This window comes from Salmo salar, chromosome ssa03 (genome assembly GCF_905237065.1).
Source record: "Salmo salar chromosome ssa03, Ssal_v3.1, whole genome shotgun sequence".
NCBI lineage: Eukaryota > Metazoa > Chordata > Actinopteri > Salmoniformes > Salmonidae > Salmo > Salmo salar.
The window spans coordinates 43,704,630-43,722,580 of record NC_059444.1 but is presented as its reverse complement, the minus strand read 5'-3'; the positions used below and the strand labels follow the sequence as shown (position 1 = coordinate 43,722,580).

General features: G+C 42.8%; 2 protein-coding genes across 3 annotated transcripts in view; both read right to left on the bottom strand.

The window, feature by feature from the left end:
* Positions 1-4,010, bottom strand: part of LOC106600587 (YEATS domain-containing protein 2) — a 75,094-nt gene extending 71,084 nt beyond the window's left edge. For both annotated transcript variants that reach the window (XM_014192065.2, XM_045714881.1), the window contains exons 1-3: positions 3,731-4,010; positions 2,801-2,906; positions 2,535-2,632 (exon numbers count right to left, since the gene is read on the bottom strand). In XM_014192065.2, coding sequence (XP_014047540.2) covers positions 2,535-2,632; positions 2,801-2,900 — 198 coding nt within the window. In that variant the 5' untranslated portion in view covers positions 2,901-2,906; positions 3,731-4,010. The remainder of the gene's footprint in view (positions 1-2,534; positions 2,633-2,800; positions 2,907-3,730) is intronic.
* A 6,451-nt stretch (positions 4,011-10,461) lies between these two features.
* Positions 10,462-17,951, bottom strand: part of LOC106600588 (kelch-like protein 24) — a 59,097-nt gene continuing 51,607 nt past the window's right edge. The window contains exons 7-8 of the mRNA XM_014192066.2: positions 16,457-16,645; positions 10,462-16,096 (exon numbers count right to left, since the gene is read on the bottom strand). Coding sequence (XP_014047541.1) covers positions 15,893-16,096; positions 16,457-16,645 — 393 coding nt within the window. The 3' untranslated portion in view covers positions 10,462-15,892. The remainder of the gene's footprint in view (positions 16,097-16,456; positions 16,646-17,951) is intronic.

Here is a 17,951-nt window from a genome sequence, read left to right as displayed (position 1 = left end):
GTAACAAAATGTGGAAAAAGTGAAGGGGTCTGAATACTTTCCGAATGCACCGTATACTCTTAATCCCCCCCCCAAAAAATACACTCCTCTCTTCACCATACTGAGCAGCACCCTAACCAAACCCTTACCCTACCTCTTACCCTAAACCGGGTTTGAATCCTAACCCCAATCTCGACCCCATACCGGGTTCGTATCCAAATCCCAACCCTCCCCATACACTAATACATCACACTCTTTCCCTTCTTTGAGCCCACCCCTCTCTTTATTCATGTATTGTTTAGTCATGTTTAGTTTTGACTCCTATTTTGTTTTTTCTTTTATGGGTCCTTGAAAAGCACTATATAAGTCCAATGTATTATCATTACTATAATTATTATTATATATCACTATGTTTTATGGGTACATAATCACAAGGTTGACATCGCCAAACCTTAGTACTATGAACTCAATATTAAGAGGTGAGAAATACAGTTGAAGTCAGAAGTTTACATACACTCATTAAAACTCGTTTTTCAACCACTCCACAAATGTATTGTTCACAAACTATAGTTTTGGCAAGTCGGTTACGACATCTACTTTGTGCATGACACGAGTAATTTTTCCAACAATTGTTTACAGACAGATTATTTCAGATTATAATTCACTGTATCACAATTCCAGTGGGTCAGAAGTTTACATACACTAAGTTGACTGTGCCTTCAAACAGCTTGGACAATTCCAGAAAATGATATCATGGCTTTAGAAGCTTCTGATAGGCTAATTGACATCATTTGGGTCAACTGGAAGTGTACCTGTGGATGTATTTCAAGGACTACCTTCAAACTCAGTGCCTCTTTGCTTGACATCATGGGAAAATCAAAAGAAATCACCCAAGACCTCAGAAAAAAGTCTGGTTCATCCTTGGGAGCAATTTCCAAATGCCTGAAGGTGCCATCTGTACAAACAATAGTACGCAAGTATAAACACCATGGGATCACGCAGCCGTCATACCGCTCAGGAAGGAGACGAGATCTGTCTCCTAGAAATGAACGTACTTTGGTGCGAAACGTGCAAACCAATCCCAGAACAGCAGCAAAAGACCTTGTGAAGATGCTGGAGGAAAAAGGTACAAAAGTATCAATATTCACAGTAAAACGAGTCCTATATCGACATAACCTGAAAGGCCGCCATAAAAGGCCGCCATAAAAAAGCCAGACTAAGGTTCGCAACTGCACATGGGGACAAAGATCGTACTTTTTTGGAGAAATGTCCTCTGGTCTGATGAAACAAAAATAGAACTGTTTGGCCATAATGACCATCGTTATATTTGGAGGGAAAATGCTTGCAAGCTGACAAACACCATCCCAACCGTGAAGCACGGGGGTGGCAGCATCATGTTGTGGGGGTGCTTTGCTGCAGGAGGGACTGGTGCACTTCACAAAATAGATGGCATCATGAGTTAGGAAAATTATGTAGATATATTGAAGCAACATCTCAAGACATCAGTCAGGAAGTTAAAGCTTGGTCGCAAATGGGTCTTCCAAATGGACAATGACCCAAAGCATACTTCCAAAATGGCTTAAGGACAAATTCAAGGCATTGGAGTGGCCATCAGAAAGCCCTGACCTCAATCCTATAGAAAATTTGTGGGCAGAACTGAAAAAGCATGTGCGAGCAAGGAGGCCTATGAACCTGACTCAGTTACACCAGCTCTGTCAGGAGGAATGGGCCAAGATTCACCCAACTTATTGTGGGAAGCTTGTGGAAGGCTACCCGAAACATTTGACCCCAAGTTAAACAATTTAAAGGCAATGCTACCAACTACTAATTGAGTGCATGTAAACTTCTGACCCACTGGGAATGTGATGAAAGAAATAAAAGCTGAAATAAATCATTCTCTCTACTATTATTCTGACATTTCACATTCTTAAAATAAAGTGGTGATCCTAACAGACCTAAGACAGGGAACTTTAACTAGGATTAAATGTCAGGAATTTTGAAAAACTGAGTTTAAATGTAAACTTCCAACTTCAACTGTACATGATATACTCACAGAAAGCTGTGCCTCTACTCTCTGTAACTAGAACAGTAGTTGCCTTGAAAAATGTATTTTTCCCAATGCATCTCTCCCTCCTCCTCTGTGCGTACAGTGGGGAGAGGAAGAGAGAGTGGCTCGCTCACACAGCAGCCAAAACAGGGACAGGCAGATAATTTCATTGCAGGAGTCAACATAATGCATAGGCTATTAATGTTGACCAAATGATGGTTGTGGAACAATCTACAGGAACGTTGGGTAGCAAAATCACCGAAAATTACTGAAGTAAGCGAAATGCTTCGATAAGTGGAAGGTGATGTCGGTGTCAGTAATTGTTGGTTTATCATCCCAGCTCTATATTGTATATTGTAATTACACACAATTAAAGGTAATAAACATGAAAACAGAGTGTTTGTCTTTGCATGCATTTAAGGTGTTCGTACTTTTGAATCCTCATGGTTCTGATATGATTCATGTATGGTGACATGATACTCATTCAGCAGATGAGGTTAACAGTTACCTGTCCGATCACTTCGATCTCATGTTCTTTGTTCTTCATCTCCAAAGAGAACTGGTCTTTGATAATAGCCTCAATCTTCTGCACCGTAGCTTCCCTCGCTGGCAAGTTTGAAAAAAGTATGAAAAAGCAGACAGTGTGAGCTATGTCACATGTTAGCATCATCCTAAAGATACTGTGAACCAGTAATTGTCCATACAGCCTAAGTGCACAAGTACAGGAAGGCTTTAATAGTACAATAGCATGTGTTGTGGAACTTCCAGTCTTACCATTTTGTTCCACTACTTTGTGTCGCTTGTTCTCCTGAACCTGTGAGATGTCTTCATAGTCTGGGTCCTTGTCTTCAATCTTCCTCTTGATGCCTGACATGATTGACTGAGAGACAAAGACAACGGCAATGTGTAACTTCAACCTCTGTGCTCTGGAAACCATGTCCCTGTTGCTTGCTCTATGATATATGCTAGATATATTTATCAATAACTAAAATGGAGAAGATGCTGGCAGTAAGCTTTTTATCTTGTAGCAGCAACAATTGCTGAGTTCTCAATATTATTCCAGGTAATCAAATAACAACCTAGCTTGTTAGAAGTTTATTACATTTCCCTACATGGTATTTGTGCAGTTCACAAACAATAATGTATGAAATCACTGCACCTGCTAGCCTAGCATGTTAGCTAGCATAATATGTCAAAAGGGGAATAAGTGCTAACAGAAAATAAAAAGCATTGCCCGTTTCCAACAACAAACCCCACAAAACATGGCATTCTATTGAATGTTTATATATATTTTTAACTTAGCTAAATTATATGTACAGTGGCTAGCTAGATGTTCTAATTTAGCATATATATAGCTAGTTAGCTAGCTAGCTAGCCAGCCATCTAACTGGAGATCTATGCAAAAATGTAGCATTAAGCATAGCTATGAAGGTGCTAAATGCTACCTAGCATAACATGGAGCAAGTCGGATCACTCTGCTACTCGACCCTGATGTCTAGCAAGGCCTTTGAACTACATTAACGACGTTATTAGCGAGCAGCTAGCTAGCATTGTTTCGTGGTACACCAGTGATTTGTGAAAACACTTTGCTACCAAACTTGACAATGCAGTCATCTATGGTACATTTACCCATTACGATAACATTATATTGGAATAGTTTTCCCACTCTCACAACATACCCCAATGTTCGACAATTAACCCTACCTCACGCTCGTGGTGCAGGAACTGGGAGGCGTGCTGGAGAAAGTTGCTAGCAGGCTAACTAGCTAGCTGAACGTGTGTTGTAATTGTGTTTGCAAGCAAGCCGATACGCCCGCTTCTGTAGTTTAATAATTACTTTTCTGCGGACGTTTCTATATAAAGTGAGTTTTCATTCAAAGCTAGCTATCTATGTTTGTTAATGTTTTGCTGGGTTTGCAGAATCTCGAGCTAGCCCCATGGCATTCGCCTGCAAACAGATGGGCCTTGCGACTCCTGCGATGAACCAGAGGGGGGCACTAGAAAACAGAATCATAATCCAGACTGCACAGAGTACAGACTGCACAGCCTTACACTGTACAGTATCCGTATAATAATTTAAGCTTCAAACTGAAGAAATAGGGAAATAATGTAACCAATGTCATAAAACACATCACACATAATCAAGAAGTTATTGAAACATCTTTACTTTTCTTGCTGGCCCTTTGCTCTCCCTCAAAAGGCGCAGTCAGCTTTACCCACTTCAAATAGTTTGTAAACCCACTATACAGTGGCCAAGGGTTTCTAATGCCAAGACCATAGCCTACTTGATTTATTTCTTTATCAAATAGAAAACAATCTGGCTTGTGCCACATCTGTTTGGTACAGTAACCCTAACAATATTGTATAAATATGCCCTGAAATGACATCATCACATATAAATCCATAGGTTCATAACATGTGGGTGAGATGAGATGTGAGAAGAATCACAGACTGGATTTATTAGATCACACAGTCAGGTTAATTGTAAAGATGTCATAGATACAAATTGATTTTGATAAACCTTTGAGACACTGTTTTTATTCTCCAGTATGAAATCCATGTGGGTTTATTGCTATATAACCTGACAAAAATGTCTGAGGTTTTGATGTAATGACTCTACATTAGAATAAAAAGAAAGGGAATTGAATCATGGGCAATAGTGGTATGCTTACCTTTAATAATAATAATCTGTAATCCCAACATGTTTCAAACTGCCACCATTGTCCTTGTTCCCAATAACTCCAAGGTAACCTGCCTAAATGACTATCTGTGATCTGTAATTATGAAGTGCTTCGAAAGGCTCGTCATGACATACATCAATACCATCTTCCTAGACACCCTGGACCCACTCCAATTCGCATACCGCCCCAACAGATCCACAGATGACACAATCTCAAATGCACTTCACACTGCCCTCTCCCACCTGGACAAGAGAGGAAATAACTATGTGAGAATTCTGTTCATAAACTACAGCTCAGCGTTCAACACCATAGTCCCCTCCAAGCTCATCACCAAGCTGGGGAACCTGGGACTGGACACCTCCCTCTGTAACTGGATCCTAGACTTCCTGACAGAACGGCAGTGAGGGTGAGTGTAGGCAACAACACTGATGACACGAAGGTGGTAGGCCTGATCACCGACGGTGATGAGAGCCTACAGGGAGGAGGTCAGAACCTTTGCTGTGTGCCATGGTAACAACCTCCCCTCTCCGTCAGTAAGACCAAGGAGCTAATCGTGGACTACAGAAGAAAGAGGGGAGAGCACGCCCCTATCCACATCGCTGGGGCTGTAGTTGAGTGGGTCAGGGGATTCAAGTTCCTTGGCGTCCACATCACTAAGGACTTAACATGATCTACACAAACCCGCACAGTCATGAAGAGGGCACGACAGCGCCTCTTCCCCCTCATGAGGCTGAAAAGATATGGCATGGGCCCTCAGATCCTCAAAATGTTCTACAGCTGCACCATTGAGAGCATATTGACAGGCTGCATCACTGCTTAGTATGGCTAATGCACCACCCTCGACCACAAAGCGCTATAAACGGTGGTGCAGACAGCCCAGTACATCACTGGGGCCAAGCTCCCTGCCATCCAGTTCCTCTATATCAGGCGGTGACAGAGGAAGGCGCGAGAAATTTCCAAAGACTCCAGCCTCCCAAGCCATAGATTGTCCACTGTGCTATTGTCCGGAATACAGTACCGAAGCATCGACTCTCCAGCCAACAGGCTCCGAGACATAAGACTGCTAAATAGCCATAGGACTGCTAAATAGTAAATTAATGGTTACCCGGACTATCTACACTGACCCTATCTTGCACTGACTATATGCAAACACACACTCACATTACACTGACACTTCATACACTGACACTTCATACAACACAAACACACATGCACACACACACACATACCAACTCAACACAAACACATACACACAAACAAACTATTTTACACTCATCATATGCTGTTGCTACTCTGTTCTTTATTTTACTCTAATTATTATCTATCCCGATGCCTAGTCCCTTTACACTGCCTTCATGTACTGTATATATTTAACACTAATACCTTACACCCCAGCACATTGACCTGGTACTGGTTCTCTATACCACTGCTCATGTTCTATCCTTCCATTCCCCCCTTGAAATATAAGAGAAACCATCACCTCGCTCTGCTGCAAACATATAAACACCTTTCGCCTCCAAATTCAAAACTTGGACTCAAAACTGACCAAGGATCAGATTACCCTTAACCTATCCTAGGGGGTTATTGCAGTGAGGGTTAGGGTGGATCAGAGCCAGGTGGCTCTGGGATGGATGGGACTCAAAACTGACCTAGGATCAGACAACTTCCTAAACTCCTTCATCACACCCCCTGTTGTAGCCAACCTCCAGACTGCCAGCACAACAGATGGTTCCCCATGAGAGTAAACATCCATTAAGTGAAACATCATCTTGGTTTAGCAACATATGCGTTCACATGTGTAGCCTATGTGAAATTGCCAAGAACAAACCAGAAACCCATGAATAAAGTATGAAGCCATAATAAATGTTTTCCAAAGTAGTGGAATTATTCTCCATAATATTGGTGTTTTTAGCATCCTTGTTGTTGTTTAGTTGTTTTCAGATGTACAGTGCATTTGGAAAGTATTTAGACCCCTTCGCCTTTTCCAAATTTCTTTACATTACAGCCTTATTCTAAAATGGATAAAAATGTTAGTTTTTTTCTCTCATCTACAAGCAATGCCCCATAATGAAAAAACAAAAACAGTTATAAAAAATAAAACACTGAAATATCACATTTACATAAATATTCAGACTCAGTACTTTGTTGAAGCACCTTTGTCAGCGATTACAGCCTTGAGTCTTCTTGGGTATGATGCTACAGGCTTGGCACACCTGTATTTGGGGAGTTTCTCCATTCTTCTCTGCAGATCCTCTCAAGCTCTGTCAGGTTGGATGGGGATCGTCGTTGCACAGCTATTTTCAGGTCTCTCCAGAGATGTTCGATCAGGTTCAAGTCCGAGCTCTGGCTGGGCCAGTCAAGTACATTCAGAGACTTGTCCCGAAGCCAGTCCTGGCTGTGTGCTTAGGTTCGTTGTCCTGTTGGAAGGTGAACCTTTGCCCCAGTCTGAGGTCCTGAGCATTCTGGAGTAGGTTTTCATCATGGATCTCTCTATACTTTGCTAATTTAATCTTTCCCTCGATTCTGACTAGTCTCCCAGTCCCTGACGCTGAAAAACATCCGCACAGCATGATGCTGCCACCCCCATGCTTCACCGTAAGGATGGTGCCAGGTTTCCTCCAGACATGATGCTTGGCATTCAGGCCAGAGAGTTCAATCTTGGTTTCATCAGACCAGAGATTCTTGTTTTTCATGGTTTGAGAGTCCTTTAGGTGTCTTTTGGCAAACTCAAAGTGGGCTGTCATGTGCCTTTTACTGACGAGTGGCTTCCATTTGGCCACTCTAGCATAAAGGCCTGATTGGTGGAGTGCTGCAGAGATGGTTATCCTTCTGGAAGGTTCTCCTATCTTCACAGAGGAACTCTGGAGCTCTGTCAGAGTGACCATCAGGTTCTTGGCCACTACCCTGACCAAGGCCCTCCCCAGATCTGTGCATCAACAGAATCCTGTCTCGGAGCTCTACAGACAATTCCTTTGACCTCATGGCTTGGTTTTTGCTCTGACATGCACTGTCAACTTATAGAGACAGGTGTGTGCCTTTCCAAATCATGTCCAATCAATTGAATTTGGAGGTGAAAGAAACACACACCTGTTTAGGTGAGGTGCTGGCTAGCGGAGTAGAACACTTGAAAAAGAAAAGGAGAGACGCACACTCTAGGAGTTCAGACACAATAATTTAATAATCTATAACCAACGTTTCCTACAGACACGATGTCTATACTCTGATGAAGACAGCTTGTCTGTCGAAACGTTGGTTTTAAGTTATTCAATTATTGCATCTGAGCTCCTAGAGTGTGATGCTCTCTTTTTATTTTTCAATCAACTGACTTTACCACAGGTGGTCTCCAGTCAAGTTGTAAAGATGATCAATGGAAACAGGATGCAGCTGAGCTCAATTTCGAATATCATAGGAAAAGGTCTGAATACTTACATAAATAACATATTTCTGTTTTTATTGTAATACATTTGCAAAGATTTCTAAAAACCTGTTTTAGCTCTGTCATTATGGGGTAATGTGTGTAGATTGATGAGGAAAAACAATTATTTATTCAATTTTAGAATAAGGCCGTTGTCACATCCTCATCTGTTTCACCTGTCTTTGTGATTTCCTCCACCCCCCTCCAGGTGTCGCCCATCTTCCCCATTATCCCCTGTGTATTTATACCTGTGTTCTCTGTTTGTCTGTTGCCAGTTCATTTTGTTTCGTCAAGCCTACCATCGTTTTTCCCTCTGTTCCCATCTCTGGATTGTTCCTGTTTTCACGGTTTTGACATTTTCTGCCTTTATCCGGGGTTTCTGCCTTTACCCTGGCTTCCCCCCTGTCTGCACTCACCTCTACCAAGGTTACGTTCACGTGGTGCTCTGCCACTGACTGGGCGTTCCGGGACCTCAAACACCACTGCTCCTATCTTAGTTCATCCTGACCCTTCCCGTCAGTTAGTGGTGGAGGCCGATGCTTCGGATGTCAGAGTGGGGGCTGTCCTGTCCCAACGTTCTGCCCTGGACCTTAAGCTGCATCCCTGCGCCTTCTCCCACCGCCTCAATGCCACGGAGAGGAACTACGATGTGGGGAATCGAGAGCTTCACGCGTTGAAGATGGCGTTGGAGGAATGAAGGCACTGGCTGGAAGGTGCGGACCATCCATTCATTGTGTGGACTGACCACAAAAACCTGGAGTATCTCCGCACCGCCAAGTGCCTCAACTCGAGGCAAGCGAGATAGGCCTTGTTGTTTACCCAGGTCAACTTTTCCCTCTCTTAAGGGCCTGGGTCCAAGAACGTCAAGCCGTTTGCCCTGTCTCACCGCTATAGCCCCACGGTTACCACCCCGGAGCTCGAGACCTCCCATCCCACCTCGTGCCTGGTGACGGCACTCTGCTGGGGTATAGGGAAACAGGTCCGGGAAGCGCAGCGGTCCCAACCGAACCCTGGGGGGGCCCAGATAACCGGATGTTTGTGCCTGACACTGTCCACTCCACGGTCCTGGAGTGGGCCCATTCCTCTAGGCTTGCCTGCCACCCTGCTCCCGTCGGACCCTGGCCTTCGTGCAACAACGCTTTTGGTGGCCTACTATGGTTCCGGATGTCGCCGCGTTCGTCGCCTGCCTGCACGGTCTGTGCTCAGAACAAGACTCCTCGGCAAGCTCTGGCTGGTCTTCTACAACCACTGCCTGTCCCTCACAGTCCCTGGTCCCACATATCCCTGGATTTTGTCATGGGTCTCCCCCCGTCTGAGGGCAACACTTCCATCCTGACTGTGGTCGACGTGTTTTCCAAAGCCGCCCACTTCATTTCTCTCCCCAAACTACCCACGGCCAAGGAGACAGCCCAGCTCATGGTGCAGCACGTCTTCCGGATCCATGGACTGCCCGTGGACATGGTCTCCGACCGGGGTCCTCAGTTCTCATCTCAGTTCTGGAAGACGTTCTGCACCCTCATTGGGTCATCGGGCAGCCTCTCCTCTGGGTTCCACCCCCAGGCCAATTGGCTGTCGGAGCGAGCCAACCAAGACCTCGAGACTACTCTGCGCTGCCTGGTCTCTTCCAACCCCAGCAACTGGAGCCAGCAGCTTGTGTCGGTGGAATACGTCCGCAACACCCTTCCCTGCTCTGCCATGGGCCTTTCACCATTTGAGTGTTTCCTGGGGTATCAGCCCCCCTCTTCCCTGAGCACGAAGAAGAGGTCGGCATACCTTCTGCCCAATTGGCTGCCCCTTGACCTACCCGTCTTTTGCCTGCCCCTGTTGGATTAATAAACTGTTGTTAGTTAGACGTTATCTGCATCTGGGTCTTACCTGAAACATTATAGCAGTAACGTAACACAATGTGTAAAAAGTCAAACGGTCTGAATACTTTCCAAATGCACTGTGTTTTGATGTCATAATTTGATTGAAATGTGATAAGGCATTTCTGTATAACTTCTCCCCTAGGCAACTTCCCTTAGATGATTGACAGGTAAACACCACTGTAGTAGCCTGATTAGTGTTTAATACTAGTGTAATTCCTTTAATACTAGTGTAATTCCTCTGCTCCAGTCTGTAGGTAAGTGGGGGTGGTAGACAGGTAGTCAGGCATGTAAATATCTTTACATTATTCTGATCACTGTGTTTATAAGACAGCATAGTTTCACACTTCCAACATGTATGGCTTGTTTTATCTACTACATTTGCACTATACCATAGTATCGCTGCCACTGATGTTTTAAACTATGGTATTTTATATTGTATTGCAATATGTCATATAAGAACTGCACACCATGTTCAGTATAGAGAATAACTTTATTGATGCTTCATTTACACAAGTCAGCAATTTCATTCCGACATACTATAGCTCAGACAGTCCACGCTAATTTTCAGAAGAAACAGAAGAACCAAGGTGAAAGAGAGATTAGAACATCACATCATACATACTTTAATGTTCTGTTTCCTTAATATCAGAATGACAGATTTTAATCCAATATTGTCTTATTCCAGGCACAAAGGATTGCATTCTCTAGGTGGAACTAGCCCTCATCTTGTACACAAGTACTGTAGGCTATACAAATTCATCAAATCCATAGTTCAAATCCAGGGTTCCCATAAAAGCAGGTTCAAAACATTTACCTCAGGGATTTGATCTGAGCCAAATGCCTAACTCTGCATTTACATCCATCAATCACTTCTCCCCTTGAGAGTCATCCAAAAAAGAGCAGACGACTTACCTGTGGAAGACTGTCAAAAACAAGCATCACACATCAACAACACACACAATCCCAGCATTCAATAAGAAACAACAAGAAACAACAAGTCTCTCTCGCTCAACTATGACACAAAACACTGGAATGCAGATTAAGCTAACATGCCTCACATTTTCTTTAACTTTGATTTATTTAGTAAAAACATAATTGAGTAACAAAACCGTTCCTTATCCTTTACCCAATAACGGTGTGCATGTTCCTCTACCCCCCTCTTTTTCTCTCCCTGTGTTGATCTTGATCTCACATATTATAGTTGTGCTATTTGTGGGGGATCACAGCAATAGCAGGCAGACCAGTATGAGGAGCTGACAGGCTCCATTCACTCCACTCACATACGCCACATGAAAGCAAATAGCATTTACTGATACAGTAATAAAAGGAAATAAAAAATCCTATTTACATTGTGATATAATAGTAAAAGCGCACAATTGGGGCTCTCGGATACAAAATAAAACACCAAAAAGACACAAACCATATGCAAACAAGGATGACAGAACATTTAAATAAAAATGTGGTAAAGAGAAGGCCTCAACGTCACCATATAACAGCAATACATCAATTCACAGCAATTAATCTCTTATTCGAACGACACCAAAAGTAAAAGGCGACTTTTACTGACCAGAATCAAGACTTAAAATGTCCACCATCACACCTGCCAATCAATCACATCCTGTGAGTTAATACACAGGTGTCAGCTCGGTAGAGCTAACGGAACACACACACCTGGAGGTTTCTATGGTTACCCCGAGCTACAATGAGCTATACATTGTATGAGTATACAGGTGAGAGGTGCCATTGTCTATGTATGGCATAGAGTTCTATAGAATTTGCATATATGAGGCAAGGCCACTGGGTAAGCAGCACAATAGTAAACAGATTATTATGATATAAAGCTACAACTGGTTTACATATAGTAAAATCACCCAATATACCACTCACTTATAACAGTCTTTGAGATTTCATCTACTAAGGCAACTGATATCGAGTGCCGTTTCTAGGCACAAGCGACATAAGCGGCCGCTATTGGGTCCCCAACCCAAAAATGAAATAAAGAATTCTCTCCATCCCATGGCAAAATGTGTAGAACTGCATGAAATTAGCTTTAATAATGCAACATTTTCTCTCTGCAAACCAAATCTCGCTTTGGGCCCCCAAAATGCTAGAAAACGGCCCTGCTGATATTGACTAAATCACCCACACATCCAAATCAACTATCTAAACTCTATGTAGCAACAAGCACACCACCAAGCACAAGGTATAACATCAGTACAAATATCCAACGGTAAAAAATACAAATATAATTTAATAAATTGAACAACAACAAAAAAATCTGTGTGTGTGTGTGTGTGTGTGTGTGTGTGTATACCAAAGATTAAAGGGAATTATGATGACAGTGTCAGTGATAAGAGGTAGGATATGAGAAGAGGAAAGAGATGATATGGAAAGAGTAAGTAAGGGAACCTCTAACAGGAAAAGGAAATAGGAGTAAGCAGAATCAGAGTTCAGACCACAGCAGGAGGTAGCTTCCTAAAATGAATGTAATTTGAAATTAGTGGCAATGAGACAAAAGAAGACAATGAAAAGAAGACATTTTGTTCTATTTGGACATGGCCTCTGTTTTTGGATAAGCATAGACCAGCTTGTTTTGTTTTATACCACACAATCACTGCTTAACGACATATAAAATTGAAGTCATGGAACCACATTCCTACCCTCTGGCTTCCAGGTGCTTGATACATCCATGATACTGTTCCAATTTCCATGATGCTATCAAGTGGTTACGAAGAAAGAGGAGGCAATTTTAAGATTGTTGGAATGCATATTGCCTTTTAAAACTGGGTTCTAAGAATTACTGTACAACTCCTTGTCAATCAGTGCCCGATTCCTATGAAGTCCGAATCAAAGCTTTCCTGTTCACTATCACAATTCACTATCTGTCAGTACTTGTGCACCTGAACACCTGAAGATTATGGAGATAATCTCTAAAAGCAACACTTTGTTTCATCCACTATCACGACTCCCTATCTGTCCATCAAAGATTGTGCTCTTTATGGACAGATAGAGACTATCTCTGGTTCTTAGGAAAAGGAGATGAGGAGCTGCGACTGGCACAAGAATGCATGTGGCCTACACACTGATGCTAGGCATGTCTAGGGCTGTTACAGTGACCGTATTACTGCTGTACCGCCGTTCACAAGTCATGACCGCAGTCAAATTCCACGTGACTGTTTAGTCATGGTAATTAGGCTTCTCCAAATCTGCCCTCTGATGCTACTGATGGTCATTAGTAGCCTACCAAACTTGCTAACTGCCTGGTACTCAGCACTCTATCGTCCCTCTAATCACTCTGACATCAATGCAAATGTAATCGGAAAATCAAATCAAACACTTCATGAGAGCCCATGAGCTCATATTGCGCAACATTTCTATAGGCTATGCAATTGCGTGAGAAAACAGAGTGATGGTCTCTACTAAAAAGAGGAGGCTCCCATCAGCTTTCTATAGACTAGGCTTAATATATTTATTTCTCAACTTTCCTAATATTAAGCACATTGCTTTCTTTACAACAGGTGAATAGCCTACCTGGCTGGCATGAAAATTAACCACAGGAAAAGAGTCCTCCATTCGCTATTTAAGTGCATAGATGACACATTTTTTCCCCTGCCCCTGTTCTGAGACAAGTGCATGATAATGGTTAATTCAAAATCAAAACTAATTTCACACATATATTATTTAGTATATGTACAGTAAAGACAAGATAAAATTAAGAATAGTCTGATAACAATATTATCACTTGTGAATGATGCATTATCACTTGTGAATGATGCTCAGTGTGCCCAGTAAGACAAGAAACAGTGCATGCCTTTTTTTTGTGACTTTTTCAAATCATAGTCGCACACCTAATGTAGCCTAGCCCATAGGCCTATATGTTTTGATAAGGTTAGTATTACAACTCAAGTGGTCAAATAACTTGTTAGAATTAAGCACATTAATCCCCTTTACAACCGGTGTAGAGACTAACTGGCATACATAGGCGGCTTGTGAGTTCCAAGTTTGGGGAAGATAATAAAGCATTACATGCATAATCACATTTGCGGTCACTTTTGAGAATGGTGGTTTCCCGCTAATTGATTGCATGTCGGAACATTCGTACTTATAGCCTACTGTCGTGTGCGCATTGCTGTGCTTATAATGTGAAGAAATAGCCTTATTGTTTATCTAGATTTTAAGCTAAACATTCTGATCTGTTGCATCAGCCTCATTGCTTTGACATTTTTTTGATGGGAATGGTTATATTAATTTTGGATCTATCGCATCCCACAACTGTCCCAGAGTATGTTTGGAATATTTATTTCTGGCACAGAAGGACAAGTTGACCATTGAATATGTAAACGTTTGTACTATGGGGGATAGTAGATTGAAATAGGGTAGTGCTTTTGCTGTTTGTTAGGCCTACACATCTTGTTGGCTGACGAAAAGAAAATGTGGACAATTCTTCTAACATTGACAATATGCGCATCGGAATTCGATAAAGATGCGCGCAGTTGCGTCCCTGATCTGTCTGTCTTCACTTGCAGCCTACTTCGGAGCTGAGATGCCAGTGAGAAAGACCCGATCACGTGACGGGCATTGGCTAATAAGAATTGAGATATTTGACAGAACCATGTGAGTGAGAGGTGCTTTGGAGCATGCCAATTGGAAGGCGGGAGAAGGGAATTATAATTATTATATTATATTCAGCCCAAGGGCACAATGGCCGCAAGGCATGGATTTTTTCAGGGGACATTACGGCCACACCAGGGGGATGCAGCAGGAAATTCGAGGCCTGGTGAGAATATTATCAAGTGCTTGTCAAATTGTGAATGAGAAAATGATGAAGTGTGTGCAGCCTGCTCAAGAAACAAAGCAGAACTAATGACTTTCATGCGACTTTAAAAAAATAATCATTAGAGTCGCATCATGCAGCCTTAGAACGTATTAAAGATCAAAACATATAGCCAAACATTAGAATCACAACTAAAGTTGCATATATAATTCTAAATTAAGCAGTATAGGAGGACCTGTTTCTTTGTTAAGTGCACTCCCTCGGAAATTTTTTGGAGAAAATATTCTTTCTAATTTATATAGCTATTGTATTCTTCATACTCTAAAATAAGCAAATCTTGTCAGCTAAATGAACTAGTGTAACCCACAGCCATATGGCATAGTCAGATCAGGACCTAACATAAGGACAACTCAGAGTATGCTTTTCTGTTCTTCTGAAATACAGACTACATTTTCTTCATATCGTGTTTCTTTAGACCAGTCTAAAATAAATTATGGATTTATTGTGATGGGGTAGGCCATATTAAATGGATTAAATGAAAATGTATATGCGGTCACTTTTGTATATGTGGCTTGTAGGCTATGAGTGGAAGCCAGGAGATGTGAAAGGTGTTTATGTTAATTACCGGTTAATTACCGTTACACCGGCAGTTATTTGCTTGAAAATCAAAAGCTGACAAAATTTCATGACCACCACAACCCTAGCGCATGTCTGCCTGCTCTGATCTGATCCTGCCACTGGCTCCATGAAGGCTCTATCTAAACGCAGACATAGTGGTGTCTGGAGGCATACCAGCCAGTCTGTGGTTTGGTTTTCCATTGAACAACCACCTTAACAAAGTCAACTGGCAGGCATAGATGGATCTGGAGTAGCATAGCAGGAATACCACAATACCAGCAACAGAGTGTTGCTTCACGGGACAATAAGGAAACAAGTGAAACTGAAACTGGGGCTGTGGTCTGAATTTCTAAATGAGTTGCTTCTTGAGACGAAAAAAAGTGTTGAGAGTGTGTGCATGTCTATTTGCACCCTTTTTAGAGAGCGCGTGTCTTAAGAATACTTTTGTGTGAGTGAATGTCTTTTAAAGCATGTTTATGTACAAGCCTGTGAGTTTGTATGTTTGTGTGGTCAGGGCCGGTGGTGGAACTTCTCGTTGTAACGATGGATGGTGACACAGCCGTGGTAGGAGATGGGGCGAGGCATGGCCGCCACGCCGGTGATGATGCCCGTTGCCGGGTCGTAACACAGAATGGTGTCAGAGGCCTCGCCGTTCTCACCCCGCCCACCCAGGATGAAGATCTTCCCATTACACACCGACATTCCACAGCTCTCCTGGAGAGAGACAGAGAGAGAGAGAGAGAGAGAGAGATTGGGAAAGGAGAGTGAGAGAACGAGGGAGAGAGCGAGAGGGAAAGGAGAGAGAGTGAGCGAGAGGGAAAGGAGAGAGCAAGAGACAGAGAGAACGAGAGCGAGAGAGAGTCAGGGAAATATGCCTCACCACGGTTGACTTATCAGGGGCTTGACAAAACAAAAACAACTTCTTTTTGTGAAATCAAAAATCTCCAGTTATGATGTAAGGTCAACATTGTATTTGTTTTCATAGATCATTGTTATGTGCAAACCTCATAGCAGCTCTGAAGTTGAAATGAAACAGAATCTCCAGTGTCTCTGTGCAATAAATGACATCCTTACCTGTTTGCTGAAGGTGTGCACCACGTGCATCCAGTAGTCCTCTGCAGGGTCGTAGCAGAAGATAGACTTGGTTAGACCACCTGACACGTAGATCAGGTTGTTCAGGGAGACCGCCGTGATGCAGCGCTTAGCGATGGGGATGCTTGCCCTTAGCGCCCAGGTGTCTGCCTCTGGATCATAGCACTGGACCTAGAGAGATGACGTGGATTGAGTGATTAGTGATTGATTGATTCTTTTTGGTTTGAAAAAGTGTGGTATGAAACATAGCTTTGAAAGGATAATTGGACTCAGAACATAATGCATGAAAACCTTATGCAGTACAACCTTTCTTGTCTACTGTATGTGCATCTTGGTGAAACACTAAGAAACAGATTTATACACAGAGTATACACCTGCTCTTTCCATGACTTAGACTGACCAGGTGATCCCTTATTGATATCACCTGTTTATCTACTTCAATCAGTGTAGATGAAGGAGAGGAGACAGGTTAAAGAAGGATTTTTAAGCCTTGAGAGAATTGAGACATGGATTGTGTATGTGTGCCATTCAGAGGGTTAATGGGCAAGACAAAAGATTTAAGTGCCTTTGAACGGGGTATGGTAATAGGTGCCATGCGCACCGCTTTGAGTGTGTCGCTGCTGGGTTTTTAACGCTCAACTGTTTCCCGTCTGTATCAAGAATGGTCATTATACCCTGATGAAGACAGCTTGTCTGTCCAAACGTTGGTTATTAAATTATTGCATCTGAGCTCCTAGTCTGCAGCTCTCCTTTCCCCTTTTCATGTATATCAAGAACGGTCAACAACCCAAAGTTGATGCACCTGAGCTCAATTTCGAGATGTTTCTACAACTTGATTGGAGTCCACTTGTGGTAAATTCCATTGATTGGACATGATTTGGAAAGACACACACCAGTCTATATAAGGTCCCACAGTTGACAGTGCATGTCAGAGCAAAAACCAAGCCATGAGGTTGAAGGAATTGTCTATAGAGGATAGTGTCGAGGCACAGATCTGGGGAAGGGTACCAAAAAATTCTGCAGCATTGAAGGTCCCCAAGAACACAGTAACCTCCATCATTCTTAAATGGAAGAAGTGTGGAACCACCAAGACCCTTCCTAGAGCTGGTCGCCCTGCCAAACTGAGCAATCAGGGGGGAAGGGCCTTGGTCAGCGAGGTGACCAAGATCCCAATGGTCACTCTGACAGAGCTCCAGTTTCTCTGTGGAGATGGGAGAAGCTTCCAGAAGGACAACCACCTCTGCAGCACTCCACCAAATGCCTTCAGGGTAGAGTGGCCAGATGGAAGCCACTACTCAGTAAAAGGCACATGACAGCCCGCTTGGAGTTTGCCAAAAGGCACTAAAAGGACTCTCAGACCATGAGAAACAAGATTCTCTGGTCTGATAAAACCAGGATTGAACTCTTTGGCCTGAATGCCAAGCATCACGTCTGGAGGAAACCTGGCACCATCCCTACGGTGAAGCACGGGGGTGGC